At 49.0% G+C, this 15,288-nt stretch overlaps 1 protein-coding gene across 1 annotated transcript in view; it reads right to left on the reverse strand.

Annotated features, from left to right (window-relative positions):
• Positions 1–15,288, reverse strand: part of LOC310827742 (mitogen-activated protein kinase kinase kinase 3-like) — a 115,170-nt gene that overhangs the window by 58,899 nt on the left and 40,983 nt on the right. Inside the window, exon 2 of the mRNA XM_083704134.1 lies at positions 12,387–12,469. Coding sequence (XP_083560260.1) covers positions 12,387–12,396 — 10 coding nt within the window. The 5' untranslated portion in view covers positions 12,397–12,469. The remainder of the gene's footprint in view (positions 1–12,386; positions 12,470–15,288) is intronic.

Genomic DNA, 15,288 nt, shown 5'->3' on the forward strand with positions numbered 1-15,288 from the left:
GAACTGAAATTGAAAGAACCACCCATCCATACTTGTAAAAGTGGAATCAGGATCAGGTTTGAAAGGAACAAACCTTCCAATAATCGCCTCTGAGAACAAGCAGGTCCTGCTGTGCTGTTCTCCAAGTCTCTGCCCCAACAGCTCTTTACTCAGGAAGCTTTTTGTAGTAAGTGCTTTATAAGGGACCTCACTGACCAGCAAAAAGGTAGCATATGACCGGGAACCCTGAAACATGTCAGGTGAGCAAAAATAACTGGCAACTTGAAGGCATGTAGAATGACACAAGAGCAGGGGATCAATTGTCCCACATCAGAAAAAGGGCACTCCGCTATTAGGTAAAGGTAAAGGGACCCCTGACCATTAGGTCCAGTCGTGGCCGACTCTGGGGTTGAGGCACTCATCTCACTTTATTGGCCGAGGGAGCCGGTGTACAGCTTCCGGGTCATGTGGCCAGCATGACTAAGCCGCTTCTGGTGAACCAGAGCAGCGCACGGAAACGCCGTTGACCTTCCCGCTGGAGCGGTACCTATTTATCTACTTGCACTTTGACGTGCTTTCAAACTGCTAGGTTGGCAGGAGCAGGGACCGAGCAACGGGAACTCACCCAGTCGCGGGGATTTGAACTGCCGACCTTCTGATTTGCAAGTTCTATGCTCTGTGGTTTAACCCACAGCGCTACCTGTGTCCCTACTATTAGAAGTGCCAAATAATGGAACCATCTTCCTGGACAGTGCTGGTCCTAGGTTAGATTTGATTTAGTTTTCTTCTGTCGCTGCAGTCCATTCATTTGGATGACTGGCTGTGAACCGTCCTTCGCAATCTCCATTAGGAGGCTGTGAACTCTCCTTCCTTGGAGGTTTTTCAGCAGAAGTTGGGTGGCCATCTGTCATGGATGCTTTGGCTGAGATTCCTGCATTGCAGAGGGTTGGATTAAAGGACCCTCGGGGTCTCTTCCACCTCTAAGATTCTATGAATCTGTGGTCAGGGCGCAAGGCAAGTGGAACATGTTGCAACCTTTGCAAGCCACACCGATCTGCTGATCCCCAGAGCTTCCACAAACAATCATTGTATGCTGGGCCCGGGGGTAACCCGAGCAATGCGGTCCAGGTCCAGTCCCAGATGCAAGGATTCCATGAGGAGTCAGTCCAACAGGGCCAAGGCAGGAAACCAGGCAGGGTCAGGCACAGGGTCTCAGGCAGGTTCTAGCAAACAGCAACGTTGCTCTTGCAACCTGGGGTGGGGTCCGACAGCCTTTTTTCTTTGTAAGATCCCCCGGTGACTCACCTCCTTGTCTCGCCCGAAGGCGAGCACTCCTCCTGCGAGTACTCAGGTCTCTCCTTCTCTCAGACCTTAGTCTCTGCAGCTCGGGAGACGTCGGTGGGTTACTAGACCCAGAGGCCGTCTCAGCCTCCCCTAACCCAACAGGAAGTGGAGCAGCTGTAAGTGATTGCCCAGCTGAAGGCAACGAGGTAATCCCCGCATCTTGAGCCAGGGCAGGCTCGGGCCCCTGACTCGGCCCAGCTGATGTTTGTGGCAGGGGAACCTGTGCAGACTGGGACTCTTCAGGTTCAGGTCCCAGACTTGGTCCAGATTCCGCCTGTGGCAAAGGATGCAGTGCGGACTGAGACTCCTCTGGTTCCGAGTCCGAGCCCAAGGCCCAGGCCATCAGACGTTGGTGCTCCCACAGCTTTTCAGCCTCGCCTTTGCCTGTTCCACCCATGAAGTCGTAACTGAAGTCCTCAGATGTAGCAAATTGGGTTGGCGGGGCAGGACGGAAGCAGCCTGGCAGGCCAAATGGGGAGGACCAGTGGGGCTAATCAGGCCCACAAGTTGGAGGTTCCTCTCCACTCCTCTCTCTCATCTTTCTTGCAATTTCCTGACCACTCAGAGAGAATAGTGGAACAGTGGCAAAAAGGAGGAGGAGAGCAGGGCAGTGAGCTCTGGGGGGTTGTGGGGTGCCTCCTGCTGGGGTGTGGGTCTTGGTAATAATAATAATAATAATAATTTTTATTTTTATTTTTATTTTTACCCCACCTTTCCCAGTTTAAAATCGCGCTCAGGGCGGCTAGCATCAAATTTAAAACACTTAATTATAAAAGCAGCATAAAATACAGTATAAAAACAGTATAAAAATTCAAAACTCTAACATCAATTTAGAGGAAATAAGCATTAGATATCTACACCTGGCACCTGCACCATTGCTGCTGGGGCAGCAGCTGGCACAAGACCCCTCGCTAAGTTCGGGGCAGGGGAAGGTGAGGGAGCTGTGTGCCAGGTGCTGAAATTGACAGCCATGGCAAGGAATTCAGGGCAGCAACACGGACAAAAGCCAGAAGGCAACGTAACTCAAGTCACAGCGCCAGCACTAAGACAGGACTGTCTGCCTTCTACTCACTGAGGACATCGGTATGCGGTGCATTTGAAAACATTGGCACATTCCTTGTTCTCATGGCTGAAGAGTTAAGGCGGAAAATGTGTGGGGGAACGGCTGGCAAAGACCCCAGAAGACTGCTTGCCAGTGGCAAGTGCTCTCTCTGTGTCTTTTCTGAGGACGGCAACACAAGCATCTCTCCACAGAGAAGTGTATCAGTGATGTGAGCCCTCTCTCCGCTCGCAGTGCAAAACAGCACGGCCCAGGTGCATGTTTGACGCCTCTCTAAGAACCAGCACTTAAAACATGCTCCCTGGCAGTTTAGCATGCAAGGACATGGGAACACGTGGTCCTATAAATGTGTTCACTGGGATAACGTTAGTGTAAGCCGGGGTCCCCAAACTAAGGTCCGTGGGCCGGATAAGGCCTGAGGGACTCGTTTATCTGGCCTGCAGTGACCCCCGCCGCCCACTCTTACTGGCACTGCCCAGCGCGGCTGCCCACTTCCGTTTGGACGAGCACTGGAAATAGCTTGTTCGCATGTGCAAGCGTTATTTGCGCATGCACAAGCGTTATTTCCGGTGCACATCTGGGTTGGAGGATGTGCACAAGCTATTTCTGGTGCTCCTCCAACCCAGAAGTGCGCTGGAAATAGCATGGGCACACACGTATGGGCACACGCTCCCTCGCCCTCCGGCCCGCCGCGCGATCGGCGCTGGAAACACTGGCCCGAGGCGCGGTAAGTTTGCTGACCCCTGGTGTAAGCTGGATGGGGGGACACTCAAGGGGGTGAATCAACAGGTTGTAAGAAATATTTGTAAAAGAAAAATATTAATTAAAATTTATATATATAAAGAAAAAATAATAATAGCAGCAGTGAACAGCTACAGTCAATCAGAGGTGCCAACTTAAATAAAATATTAGGAGGGAGCAGGCATCGGACATAGCCAGGATTTATGTTAAGGGGCAGAATCTCAGTTAATTAAGGATTTAATTCTCCCCATCGGACGCCCATGGACCCAAGTAAGCCCCACCCTGCAAAATGGATCACAAGATGCAGCGTGCACACACCAGTTGAATGGCAATGCCCATTAACGTGGTGGGGGCCTCAAATATTTCATGGGAGAACCAAAGGGACCTCGGTGCCCTGGGGTTATGCCAATCTGTGAGGAAGAGAAGCAGGCTTTGTTGTTCTCTCTCCCCCCACTTCTTGGGTGAATCAAAGTAAAGGGACCCCTGACTGTTAGGTCCAGTCGTGACCGACTCTGGGGTTGTGGCGCTCATCTCACTTTACTGGCCGAGGGAGCCGACGTACAGCTTCCGGGTCATGTGGCCAGCATGACTAAGCCGCTTCTGGCGAACCAGAGCAGCGCACGGAAACACCGTTTACCTTCCCGCTGGAGCGGTACCTATTTATCTACTTGCACTTTGACATGCTTTCGAACTGCTAGGTTGGCAGGAGCAGGGACTGAGCAACAGGAGCTCACCCCGTCGCGGGGATTCGAATCGCCGACCTTCTGATCGGCAAGTCCTAGGCTCTGTGGTTTAACCCGCAGCGCCACCTATGTCCCCATCTCTTCTCTACTCCCCAGTTATTTCCTCACACGCACCTCCAATGCCCCTCAGCTTGCATTTTCAGAGACAAATGGCAGGGGGAGAGAATTGAAGAAAACCTAGTCCTTGGGTGCCTTTGCAGAGGAGAATATGAGGGCAGGGGGAAGTCTTAGGCGCCCACTCCTGTCTGCCACTCCCTGATGACTCTGCATTAACATTTCAAGGGAAACCCCCTCAAAATGCACCATCTGCCCTAAACCACCTTTGGGTGGGATTTTTGAGATGAGTGCAAAATAACAAGCACGCCCCCTGCCCCACCCATAGGAATCGTCCACCCACCTTCACTCCCCACCCCACCCCGGCACCCCCAGCTAAGTGGCGCCTTCCCCTCGCCGACTTTCACATCACCTCAACTTCCCTTTTCAAGCAGTTCTTGAGAACCCGTTTGGCTTTCCCTCCCATTGCTTAGCTTCCAAATGCTATCTTTTGCCTCTCGGCCTGAAAGAGGAAATGAGAGGATTTGCAAAAAGCCGAGTTTAAGAAAACACACACTGTCTTGACAGTGGAACGGACTCCCTCGGGAGGTGGTGGAGTTTTTAAAGCAGAGGTTGGGTGGCCATCTATCGCGTGTGCTTTAGTTGAGATTCCTGAATCACAGCGGGTTGGACTAGATGACCCTCGGGGTCCCATCCACCTACAATTCTATGAGTCTACGTAGTCCTGTTACCGCAAACATGAACCATCAAATCTTTTTGTTCAAATAAAACACACACACACCCAAAATGCTTTTTCCACCTCACAACCACGTTGCTAGCGTAGTATTTAATGTGAGAGAGGGGGAAGAGTAAACAACAGGCACAATAACTGCTGTTAGCCCTGCTTCCAAGTCTGCTCCACTGGCTGACTCAGGATTGTTTACTTACAGCGCAACCCTGCGTTTGTCTCCTGAGATATGCAGTCATACCTCATGTTATGCATGCTTCATGTTACGTTCTTTCAGGTTACGTCCTGCGGTGAACCAGAAGTACCGGAAAGGGTTAATTCTGGGTTTCGCCACTCGCGTATACACAGAAGCGCTAAATCATGCTTCGCGCATGCGCACAAGTGCCAAATCGCAACCCGCGCGTGCGCAGACGCGCCGCTGCAGGTTGCGCTCTTTTCATGTTGCAAATGGAAGAAGAAGAAGAAGAAGAAGAGTTTGGATTTGATATCCCGCCTTTCACTCCCTTTAAGGAGTTTCAAAGCGGCGAACATTCTCCTTTCCCTTTCTCCCCCACAACAAACACTCTGTGAGGTGAGCGAGGCTGAGAGACTTCAGAGAAGTGTGACTGGCCCAAGGTCACCCAGCAGCTGCATGTGGAGGAGCGGAGACGCAAAGCTGGTTCCCCAGATTACGAGACTACCACTCTTAACCACTACGCCACATTGGCTCTCACTACATCACACTGGCTCCAGAACGGATCCCATTCGCAACCAAAGGTAACACTGTAAATATTCCAGTTACAGATAGGTAGCCGTGTTGGTCTGCCATAGTCAAAACAAAAAATTCCTTCCAGTAGCACCTTAAAGACCAACTAAGTTAGTTCTAGGTATGAGCTTTTGTGTGCATGCACACTTCTTCAGATACACTGTGTATCTGAAGAAGTGTGCATGCACACGAAAGCTCATACCTAGAACTAACTTAGTTGGTCTTTAAGGTGCTACTGGAAGGAATTTTTTGTTTTGACTGTAAATATTATTGAGCTTAATGGGACTTGCTCTCCAGTGCAGGGCTGGAAAACCTCTGGCCCTCCAGATGTCGCTAAACTACAAATCCCATCATCCCTAGCAGCATTAACGAGGCAGATAGCCAACAGGTAAAGCTGGGCCCCAGAACCTGCACTGTGAGGAGCTGGGGTTTTAAAGAATATAGCCTTCTTCCACCACTCTCCTTTCATTCAAATCACATTTGTAAAAATGAACTCTGCCAATTTCAGCTTGAAATCACGATCCGAGGTTTGCCTTCTTATCACTTGGACGTGGGGCTTTCCCGCCCGGCCTGAGATGCCAAACCGCAAGCCCTCGAACCTTTGCCACAAGTCTGCCGCTGATTCAGCCACCTGGCAGAATACCAGCGCCTGCCTCCCCCCAACCTAGTTGTGACAGCTCTGGTAGGCTGAGATCCTGTCTATATTTCCCAGGCTCCGCTCCTCCTTGTGCGTACGTGTGTCTGTGTGCGTGGGGAATCGCTAAGAGGAGAATCTGCGTTCCTAGTATGTCTTTGCCGTTTGAGAGCCGGATGAGAAAACAGCCGCGAGAAAACAGGGCCAGCATCAGACCACCCAAACAGCTTAGCTGTCAAATGAGGGGGGAATATGGGAGAGACGAAGGAACAACTTAGCAACATTTGGAAGGTCTAGACAGGCCTGTTATTGTTGGCTTTGCTAGCAGGCTATTAGTTGGGAGAAAATTTGCCGTAGGTTCCAAGGATCTGCTTCCATCAACAATGGGAAAAGAAACAGAAATGCCCCGTTTTGGAAGATTTAGGGGGCAGATGGTTGGGGGCGAAAGGAGGAAAGGGTTTGCAGAATGCTATATTTTCAGAATATCGATCCGAAAAGACCACCAGGGAGTTGTGGTCCCCTATCTATTTTAAAACTTGAAAACACAACAGGACCACCTGTGAGTTTAGTGGTCCTTCCCCAAGGACTTAGCCTCAAACGTGGTTTATGTGAGGATGGGAGACCCCTGCAGTCCAGAGGGCACCAAGTGATCACTGAACAAAAGTCTCAGCATTCTGCGGTCACGGATTAAAACCTAAGATTAAGATAAGAAACTGCAGTCGTCTTGGCTCTTTGTGGCTGCTAAGAGCAAACAATGACTGCTAACACGTCCTGTTTGTACAAATGCTGCCTTCATTTTTTACTGCAACAGCAAACAGGCAGCCAGGTGGCTTCAAGTCTCAGCTTTCTTGGTGGAATCTATGCACATATAAAAAAACGCTGTGGATATCCTTTTTTTTAAAAAAAAAAGTTTTGAAAAATACCTTGAATTTTGCATAGCTCACTGTAGCCATCTAGTGTCACATTTGTATACTGCACGTCACAAAAAATTAAAATGGTTAATTTTTAGCTGTGTAGCTGCATCCCCTCTCTGTGCAGATGTGTGGTAGTGTTCGAGACAACAAAGGACATATACACCATATGTACACATTCCCCCTTGCCTGCAAAAATTTGTGGAAACTTTAGTTTCCCCCTCACAGAACTACAATTCCTGGTACCCTTAACAAACTACAGTTCCCAGGTTTCTCTGGAGTGGGGGCGAGTGCTTTAAATGTTTAGCATTGTCCTAGCATGTGGTAGGGTGGGACGCAGGTGGCGCTGTGGTTTAAACCACTGAACCGCTTGAACTTGACAATTGGAAGGTCGGCGGTTCGAGGCCCCATGGCAGGGTGAGCTCCCGTTGCTTGGTCCCTGCTCCTGCCAACCTAGCAGTTTGAAAGCATACAGTGCAAGTAGATAAATAGGTACCGCTGTGGCGGGAAGGTAAACAGCATTTCCGTGCGCTGTTCTGGCTTTGCCAAAAGCGGCTTAGTCATGCTGGCCACATGGCCCGGAAGAACTGTCTGCGGAAGTGGACAAACACTGGCTCCCTTGGCCTGTAAAGTGAGATGAGTGCCACAACCCCAGAGTCGTTCACAACTGGACTTAACGGTCAGGGGTACCTTTACCTTAACCTAGCATGTGGTATACATTTTACACATTCCTCCAGGGAGCTGAGAGGCGCCATTTTGGGATTTGTATGGGTAGAGAGACATCTTTTTCTTAAGCAGGTGCATGAACACATGGAGCGCCAAGCAGAGAGGCTTGGAGGGCCACATTCAGCTTATGGGCCTGAGATTCCCCAGCCTTGCACTACAACATAGGGACTGCCATCTGCTGCCCTTGCCCATCACAATGACAAACACATGTCACTAGTAATAACGATAACTATAATGGTAGAAAACAGCACAAGTGGGCCTTTAAAACGAAGAATATCGTAACTGGGCCCACACACTGTGCAGATAAAAAACCAACCAACCCAGAAATCCCTCTCTCCTCTCTCTCTCTCTCTCCCCCCCCCCCCTCGTAATGAAATACTTGGGCAGCTGTTTTTCCTGGACCTTACAAGCGTTGTGTTCTCCGATACGGCTAAAAGGATATTTGAGTTCTAAAACAGGGATTTCCCTCCCCTGTTCCCCAGGCTAGCTTCCCCTATCACTTATCGCTGCAATAAAACCATAACCAGAGGGGTTTGCAAATCCGTCGCCACGGCAACTGCCCTGCGGTCCAAAACAGAGCAGGCCTGAGGGAAGGCCGGAGTGGCCGCGTTCCTTGCATCCCACTCACTCCTGGCTGAAGTTTCTGATTTCTCGTACGGGGGGGGGGGGCAGGGAGCAGCGGGAAAGCAGCTGCGTCAACACTTTGTGCCTTCGGTGTGGCGTGTGAAGCACCTTCGGAGCCGAATTGCACATGGTTGATCCCCCGCAAATACACCCCGTTCCACCTTCCTCCTTCGTTCGGGAGAGGAGGAATCTCAGCAGTGTCAGGGATCCAGCCCACCGACTAACTTCTGCATTTGGTGGTGGGCCTGCCCTTTGTGCCTGTTGTCTTTGTCCGTGGAGCTTTTATGGTGCTGGAGGAGACTCTTGAAAGTCCCATGGACTACAAGAAGATCAAACCTCTCCATTCTGAAGGAAATCAGCCCTGAGTGCTCACTGGAAGGACAGATCCTGAAGCTGAGGCTCCAAGACTTTGGCCACCTCATGAGAAGAGAAGACTCCCTGGAAAAGACCCTGATGTTGGGAAAGATGGAGGGCACAAGGAGAAGGGGACGACAGAGGACGAGATGGTTGGACAGTGTTCTCGAAGCTACCAGCATGACTTTGACCAAACTGCGGAAGGCAGTGGAAGACAGGAGTGCCTGGAGTGCTCTGGTCCATGGGGTCACGAAGAGTCGGACACGATTAAACAACAACTGCCCTTTGTGAATAAGCGGACCCAGAGCTGAGAGCCAGCCACCCGCCAATCATCCCAGTCGTTGAATTACAGAATTGTAGAGTCTGAAGGGACCTATCTGGTCCAACCCCCTGCAATGCAGGAATGTGCAGCTGTCCCATACGGGGATCGAACCTGCAACCTTGGCGTTCTCATAGGAATCTCATGGGTAAATATGGTCAAAAGGATGTTGAATTGGATGGGACATTATATACCAGGGATCGGCAAAGCTTACCGGGCATGGGCCGGATCACTCCCGCGGAGATATCTCTGTGGGCCGGGCCAGTGCAGCGCACTGCTGGAAATCACTTCTGTGCATGCCCAGATGCCAAAAATCGCTCCTGCACAGAAGCTTCTGGGAATGCGCAGAAGCGATTTCGGGCACTGTGGACATGCATAGACATGATTTCCAGGGTCTGAGCATGCGCAGAAGCAATTTCTGGAGCCGAGGAAGAGAGTCCCAGCGCCATGCTGGTTTAGCACAGTGTGCGGGAACTCGCCGAACAAGCAGCTCGGTTCAGGGGTGGCTTGTGGGCCAGTTAAAAGGCCTCCGTGGGCCGCAGGTTGGGGACCACTGTTACAGTGGTGCCCCGCAAGGCGAATGCCTCGCAAGACGAAAAACTCGCTAGACGAAAGAGTTTTCCGTCTTTTGAGGTGCTTCGCAAGACGAATTTCCCTATGGGCTTGCTTCGCAAGACGAAAACGTCTTGCGAGTTCTTGCGAGTTTTTTCCCCTTTCCCCCCTTTTTCTAAGCCACTAAGCCGCTAAGCCGCTAATAGCCGCTAAGCCGCTAATAGCGGTAATCCGCTAATAGGTGTGCTTCGCAAGACGAAAAAACCACAAGACGAAGAGACTCGCGGAACGAATTAATTTCGTCTTGCGAGGCACTACTGTATATGCAGATGAAACTGATCATCCCATCTGGATTTAAGTTTATAATCTTTGTTGGAGCAAGCCATGGGAAATCCGGCTAGATGGTTGTTGTTTTTTAATTTTCTTGTTTGATTAGTTTATTATCTTGAATATGGAAGCAGAGTCTGTTAGCCTGGATAATTAGTAGTGCTGCTGTTATTTAAAGAGCCACCCACGTAGCGGTCAAAAGTAAACATCAGCATTCTGCTCAAAACATCTGTATGTTATCACTCTGGAATAGCATGCAAAAATAATAATAAAAGACTGTGGGAGTAAAATTAATTCAACTTTAATTAATATTTAGGATTTAGGTCTTTGTTGATTTGCTCCTATACATGGTTAAACGAATGCCCAGGGTTCCTGCCCCTTTTAATTGTCGGTTACACATAGGAGGAATGCTGACAACTGAGGCTTGCAACGCTGCCCGTGTTCAGCTTCAAAACAACAGCCAGGTGAGAAACAGTAAGGTGAGACAGCCAGCGCAGAAAAGGTGACACCAGTACAGACTCTGAAGGAACTCATCTAGAGAAGCTAACGTTTGAAACTGATAACGGCTACTTGTCATAGCATAATGCTACTGAGAAGGGTGGTTTTTTTTTAATGACACGGTATCGAAATCCTGTTAAATAAAATACCAATTTCCTAGAATGAAAGATGGCAAAGTTCACAACTCCACTCCCCACAAGCCAGGCAAACCATCAAAAGTTTAGTCGGTAGAGCATGAGCCTCTTAATCTCATGGTAATGGGTTCGAGCCCCGAACTGGCAAATGATTCCTGGGTTGCAGGGGGCCAGACTAGATGACCCTTGTGGTCCCTTCTAACTCTACCATTCTATGACTCTACCAGCACATGCAAATGCACAAAATGGATAAAACATGGACAAAAAAGCAGGTAACACGCCACACACCCCGTGCCGCAAAAAAGGCAAGCAACCCCTCAACTAAGAAAAACAAGGTTCTCTGCAGACCCTAAGGCAGTGTTTCCCAACCGGTGTTCCGCGGCACACTAGTGTGCCGCGAGACTTTGCCTGGTGTGCCGTGGGAGGGAGGCGGGCTCCATGTGCTTAGAGCAACAGGCTGCCGCCCCAAGCCTCGCGCGCCCGACGGGAGCTCCTGCCGGGTGCGCAAGGCTTGCAGACACTCGCCCGAAGCACGGGGCACCCTCCGGAGGGCTCCGCGTGCTTCGGGCAACAGGCTGCCGCCCCAAGCCTCGCGCGCCCAGCGGGAGCTCCTGCCGGGCGCGCAGGGTTGCAGACACTCGCCCGAAGCACAGGGAGCCCTCCGTAGGGCTCCCTGTGCTTCGGGCAACAGGCTGCCGCCCCAAGCCTTGCGCGCCTGGCAGGAGCTCCTGCCCGGCGCGCAAGGCTTGCAGACACTCGCCCGAAGCACGGGGAGCCCTCCGTAGGGCTCCCTGTGCTTCGGGCAACAGGCTGCCGCCCCAAGCCTTGCCGCCTGGCAGGAGCTCCTGCCGGGCGCGCAGGGTTGCAGACACTCGCCCGAAGCACGGGGAGCCCTCCGTAGGGCTCCCTGTGCTTCGGGCAACAAGCTGCCGCCCCAAGCCTTGCGCGCCTGGCAGGAGCTCCTGCCGGGCGCGCAGGGTTGCAGACACTCGCCCGAAGCACGGGGAGCCCTCCGTAGGGCTCCCTGTGCTTCGGGCAACAAGCTGCCGCCCCAAGCCTTGCGCGCCTGGCAGGAGCTCCTGCCGGGCGCGCAGGGTTGCAGACACTCGCCCGAAGCACGGGGAGCCCTCCGTAGGGCTCCCTGTGCTTCGGGCAACAGGCTGCCGCCCCAAGCGGCATATAGTCAATATAGGCACAGAGTTAATTTTTTAAACATTTTCTAATGGTGGTGTGCCTCGAGATTTTTTTCATGAAACAAGTGTGCCTTTGCCCAAAAAAGGTTGGGAAACACTGCCCTAAGGTTGTTGCCTGATAGAACCCACAATCTTTTATTTTTATTATTATCGAATGATTTTATGTTATGAAAAACATTACAACCATACTACCACAAAATATAACTGAGAAATAAAAATTACATACATCAATATTTTGTTTGTTATTTGTTATTTACCGTCTTATTTCCTCCCAAACATTCCATCCAAAACACACACCCGCACAAACACAAAAAAATAATGAAAATAAATATTTTCCCCCCCCTTTTATCTTACAAAATCTTTTCTTCAGTTTTGACTTCTTGTCAAATCCCTTCGCATATGTTTTATCTTGCAACTGAATGTACACAAAACAATGAACCCTTCTATATAGATTTCCCAATACATTCAGAAAACATAATAAATCCTTAATTGTTGTCCACCATGGAACCCACAATCTTGTAAAGTGTCACAATCTGGGGCTGACATCTATTGTGATTAAAGTCATGGGCATCTAGCAGCAAATGTAAACTCTGCCTGTTGGTTCTACCGCTTGATTGATGGCCCATGTACCACACAGAAGTGTTGGCAGAACTTAAAATGTCCGCCATTGTGCTCTGCCACCAGCAGGAAGCCAAGGTTGGAAAAAGTAAGGGAGTCTTACCCATGGTCATATCTTCATCAGGTCTGTATCCCACGAGTCGAGGGCACTTAAGCCGTACAGGCCTTCAAGTCCAAGGGCTGCTCCTGCAACAGGAAGAATGAAGATTATTAGACAGTGAACCTTGTAGATGGACATGGCAGAGTCAAACGTGGTCGCATCGCCTGTGCCAAAAAAGCATCTCATCACGACCTTTATGTGACTGAAAACCACAGCATTTTGCCTCCGTCCTCCCCACGTGCTGTGTCTTCCTGTCACCCATTTGGAGGCAGAACAACATATGTCACTACAGTCTGTTAATTCAGACACAGCACCAAACCATGGTTATTACAAAGTCACTACAAACCACGGTTTCCCGTTCTCAGTTGCTGAGCAGGCAAACCATGGTTTGTCACATCAAACGTCACGCCCAACCGTTGTAATACTTCTTTGTCTGAATTGGGCTCACAGTAGTGTGTCCTGCTCTAAATCATTGAAGGAGCAGTTGTTTTCAGCAATCAGTTGAACTATTTCTAGGGTTGCCATATGTCCTCCTTTTCCAGGACACATCCTCTTTTTCATTGGGTATGTAAAATGAGAGTCGCCATAGCGATCCACAGTTAGAAGCAGAAGTCAGCAAATGTGTCCTCTTTTTGCTCTTCAAAATACAGCGGATGCTCGGGTTGCAAACGTGATCCATGCGAGAAGGATGTTTGAAACCTGCAGCGCCGCATCTGCACACACGCAGGTTGTGATCCGGCGCTTCTGCGCATTTGCAAGTGCCGAAATCCGAAAGTAACCTGTTCCAGTACTTCCAGGTTCGGTGCGGTGCGCAAGCCAAAATCGCACAACCCGAGGTATGACTGTACGGCAACCCTAATTTCACTAGGTGCCAGACAAGTGCTGCTTCTGCGTGCTGAGGCCAAGGTTAAAGCAACCAACACTTTAGCGGCACCTAGTGGCAGAACACAAACATTGCAACACCAACAAAACACCTGCAAATTTCTACCTAGAAAGGATGTTCCTGTAACATAAAACCCCCCGGGTATCGACTTGCAGATAACCAAACACAGTAAGATAGTAAACTCACCCTGAACCCTCCTTCTCTGCATTTCCTTCTTAGACCTCATAATGAAAACTGTAAACTGTTCACAAATAGGCATGACAACCACAGACAACACAGAAATCACTTCAAGGTGCAATCTAAAAATAATGTTGTAAACACCCGAGACATCTTCAGACTCTAAAGCAAGTACAAGGATATTTATTCAAACCTATTTTGAGATATTTGGGCAGGAAGAAGAGATAGATGCATCAAGCCAATAATCTGAAATGGACATCTGAAGCTAAACATGTTGTTCCTTTCGCTCGCTGCTACTTCCTATCTGAGAAACCACATGGCTCTGTTTGGGAACCGAAACTCAGCTATGCCGCCACACATTCTGTAACTTTAAGCAAGAGGCAGAATGACGTATACGGCTTCAAAACAAACCCTGACCGAAAGGGTGACAGAATTCATCCAGACTGGAGACAAAAGACTTTTTAAGTTCCAGTCCTGTCACTGATAACACCACATGAAAAAATCCCCCAAAACGATGACGGAAATGGAATTTGGAAACAATCTACGGGAGATTCAAACTGTGCATCTATGGGAAAGATACAAATGCGGACTGCAACAAAATGTTGCAGGATGGAGCGCTTCTGTTCAGGGTCCCAAACAAGCAGCTTTGCCTTCTTCTAGAACACTCCATTCTGTTCTCCCTCCCTGGGTTTTCCTCCCCTCTCCAGATCCTCAGCATTTGGCGGTCACTGAGCATTTTCTTTTTTCTTTTTTTCAAAAAAATTTGTATTCATTTTATAACACAAATAAAAAACACAAAAAGAAAAGACAAACAATACAAACCAATTCTTGTCATATCCTTACCGTATTTTCCTAAACATTGTTAAGTGGGCTTCCCCAAGTCCCACCTATCTGATTTTCATTTTACTTCATCTTTAGCAGTTTACATATATCATAATTTCTAACCATCTTTTTCTTTTCTCCACACTGACTTTGACCATAAAAAACTTCACATTTTATCACTTATAAAATACACTACCTTCTACTTCTAACCCTACCGCCTATATCCACTTCCAAAGCTATTCTAGGATTTAAATATTAACATATTTTTTTCAAATATTCTTTAAACTTCTTCCAATCTTCTTCCACCGTCTCTTCTCTCTGGTCTCGGAGTCTCCCAGTCAGTTCGGCAAGTTCCATATAGTCCATCATCTTTATCTGCCATTCTTCGATAGTTGGTAAATCTTGTTTCTTCCAATTCTTCGCTAGCAATACTCTCACAGCTGTTGTGGCATACAGAAAAAAAAGGAGCATCCTTTTTGGGGATTTCACCCCACACTATACCAAATAAATGGGCTTTTGGTTTTTTAATAAATGTGTTTTTCAACACTTTTTTCAATTCATTACAAATCCTTTCCCAGAAGTCTTTTACCTTGGGGCACGTCCACCACATATGGTAAAAGGTTCCTTATTTTTCTTTACATTTCCAGCATTTCTTATCATGAGTATGATACATTTTTGCTAACTTCACTGGTTTTAAATACCATCTGACACTGAGCATTTTCAATCCTCCTTGTGTCTCTTCCTCTCCAATCAAATTTTCCCCGACTTCTGGAAATCTTGGGGTTTCCCCAAGCCTATTGACACCAACTTCTTGCATGTGGGTGGTGCTGTTTTAGCTATGTAAGGATCCACCTGACAAATCAGTTTGCTATTAGTATACAAGATCTGCTCTTGAAACTTCTTTCCCATCACCACCGGGCAAGCCAGGCTCAGGCTGCAACTGCCAGCTGCAATGTGAGGCTACTCAGGAGGAGAGAAGGAACACCGGCAAGCGCATGCCTGTCTTTTGCCAGGACGGGGTGA

This window comes from Podarcis gaigeae, assembly GCF_964106915.1.
Source record: "Podarcis gaigeae genome assembly, chromosome: 12".
In the NCBI taxonomy this organism is placed as follows: domain Eukaryota; kingdom Metazoa; phylum Chordata; class Lepidosauria; order Squamata; family Lacertidae; genus Podarcis; species Podarcis gaigeae.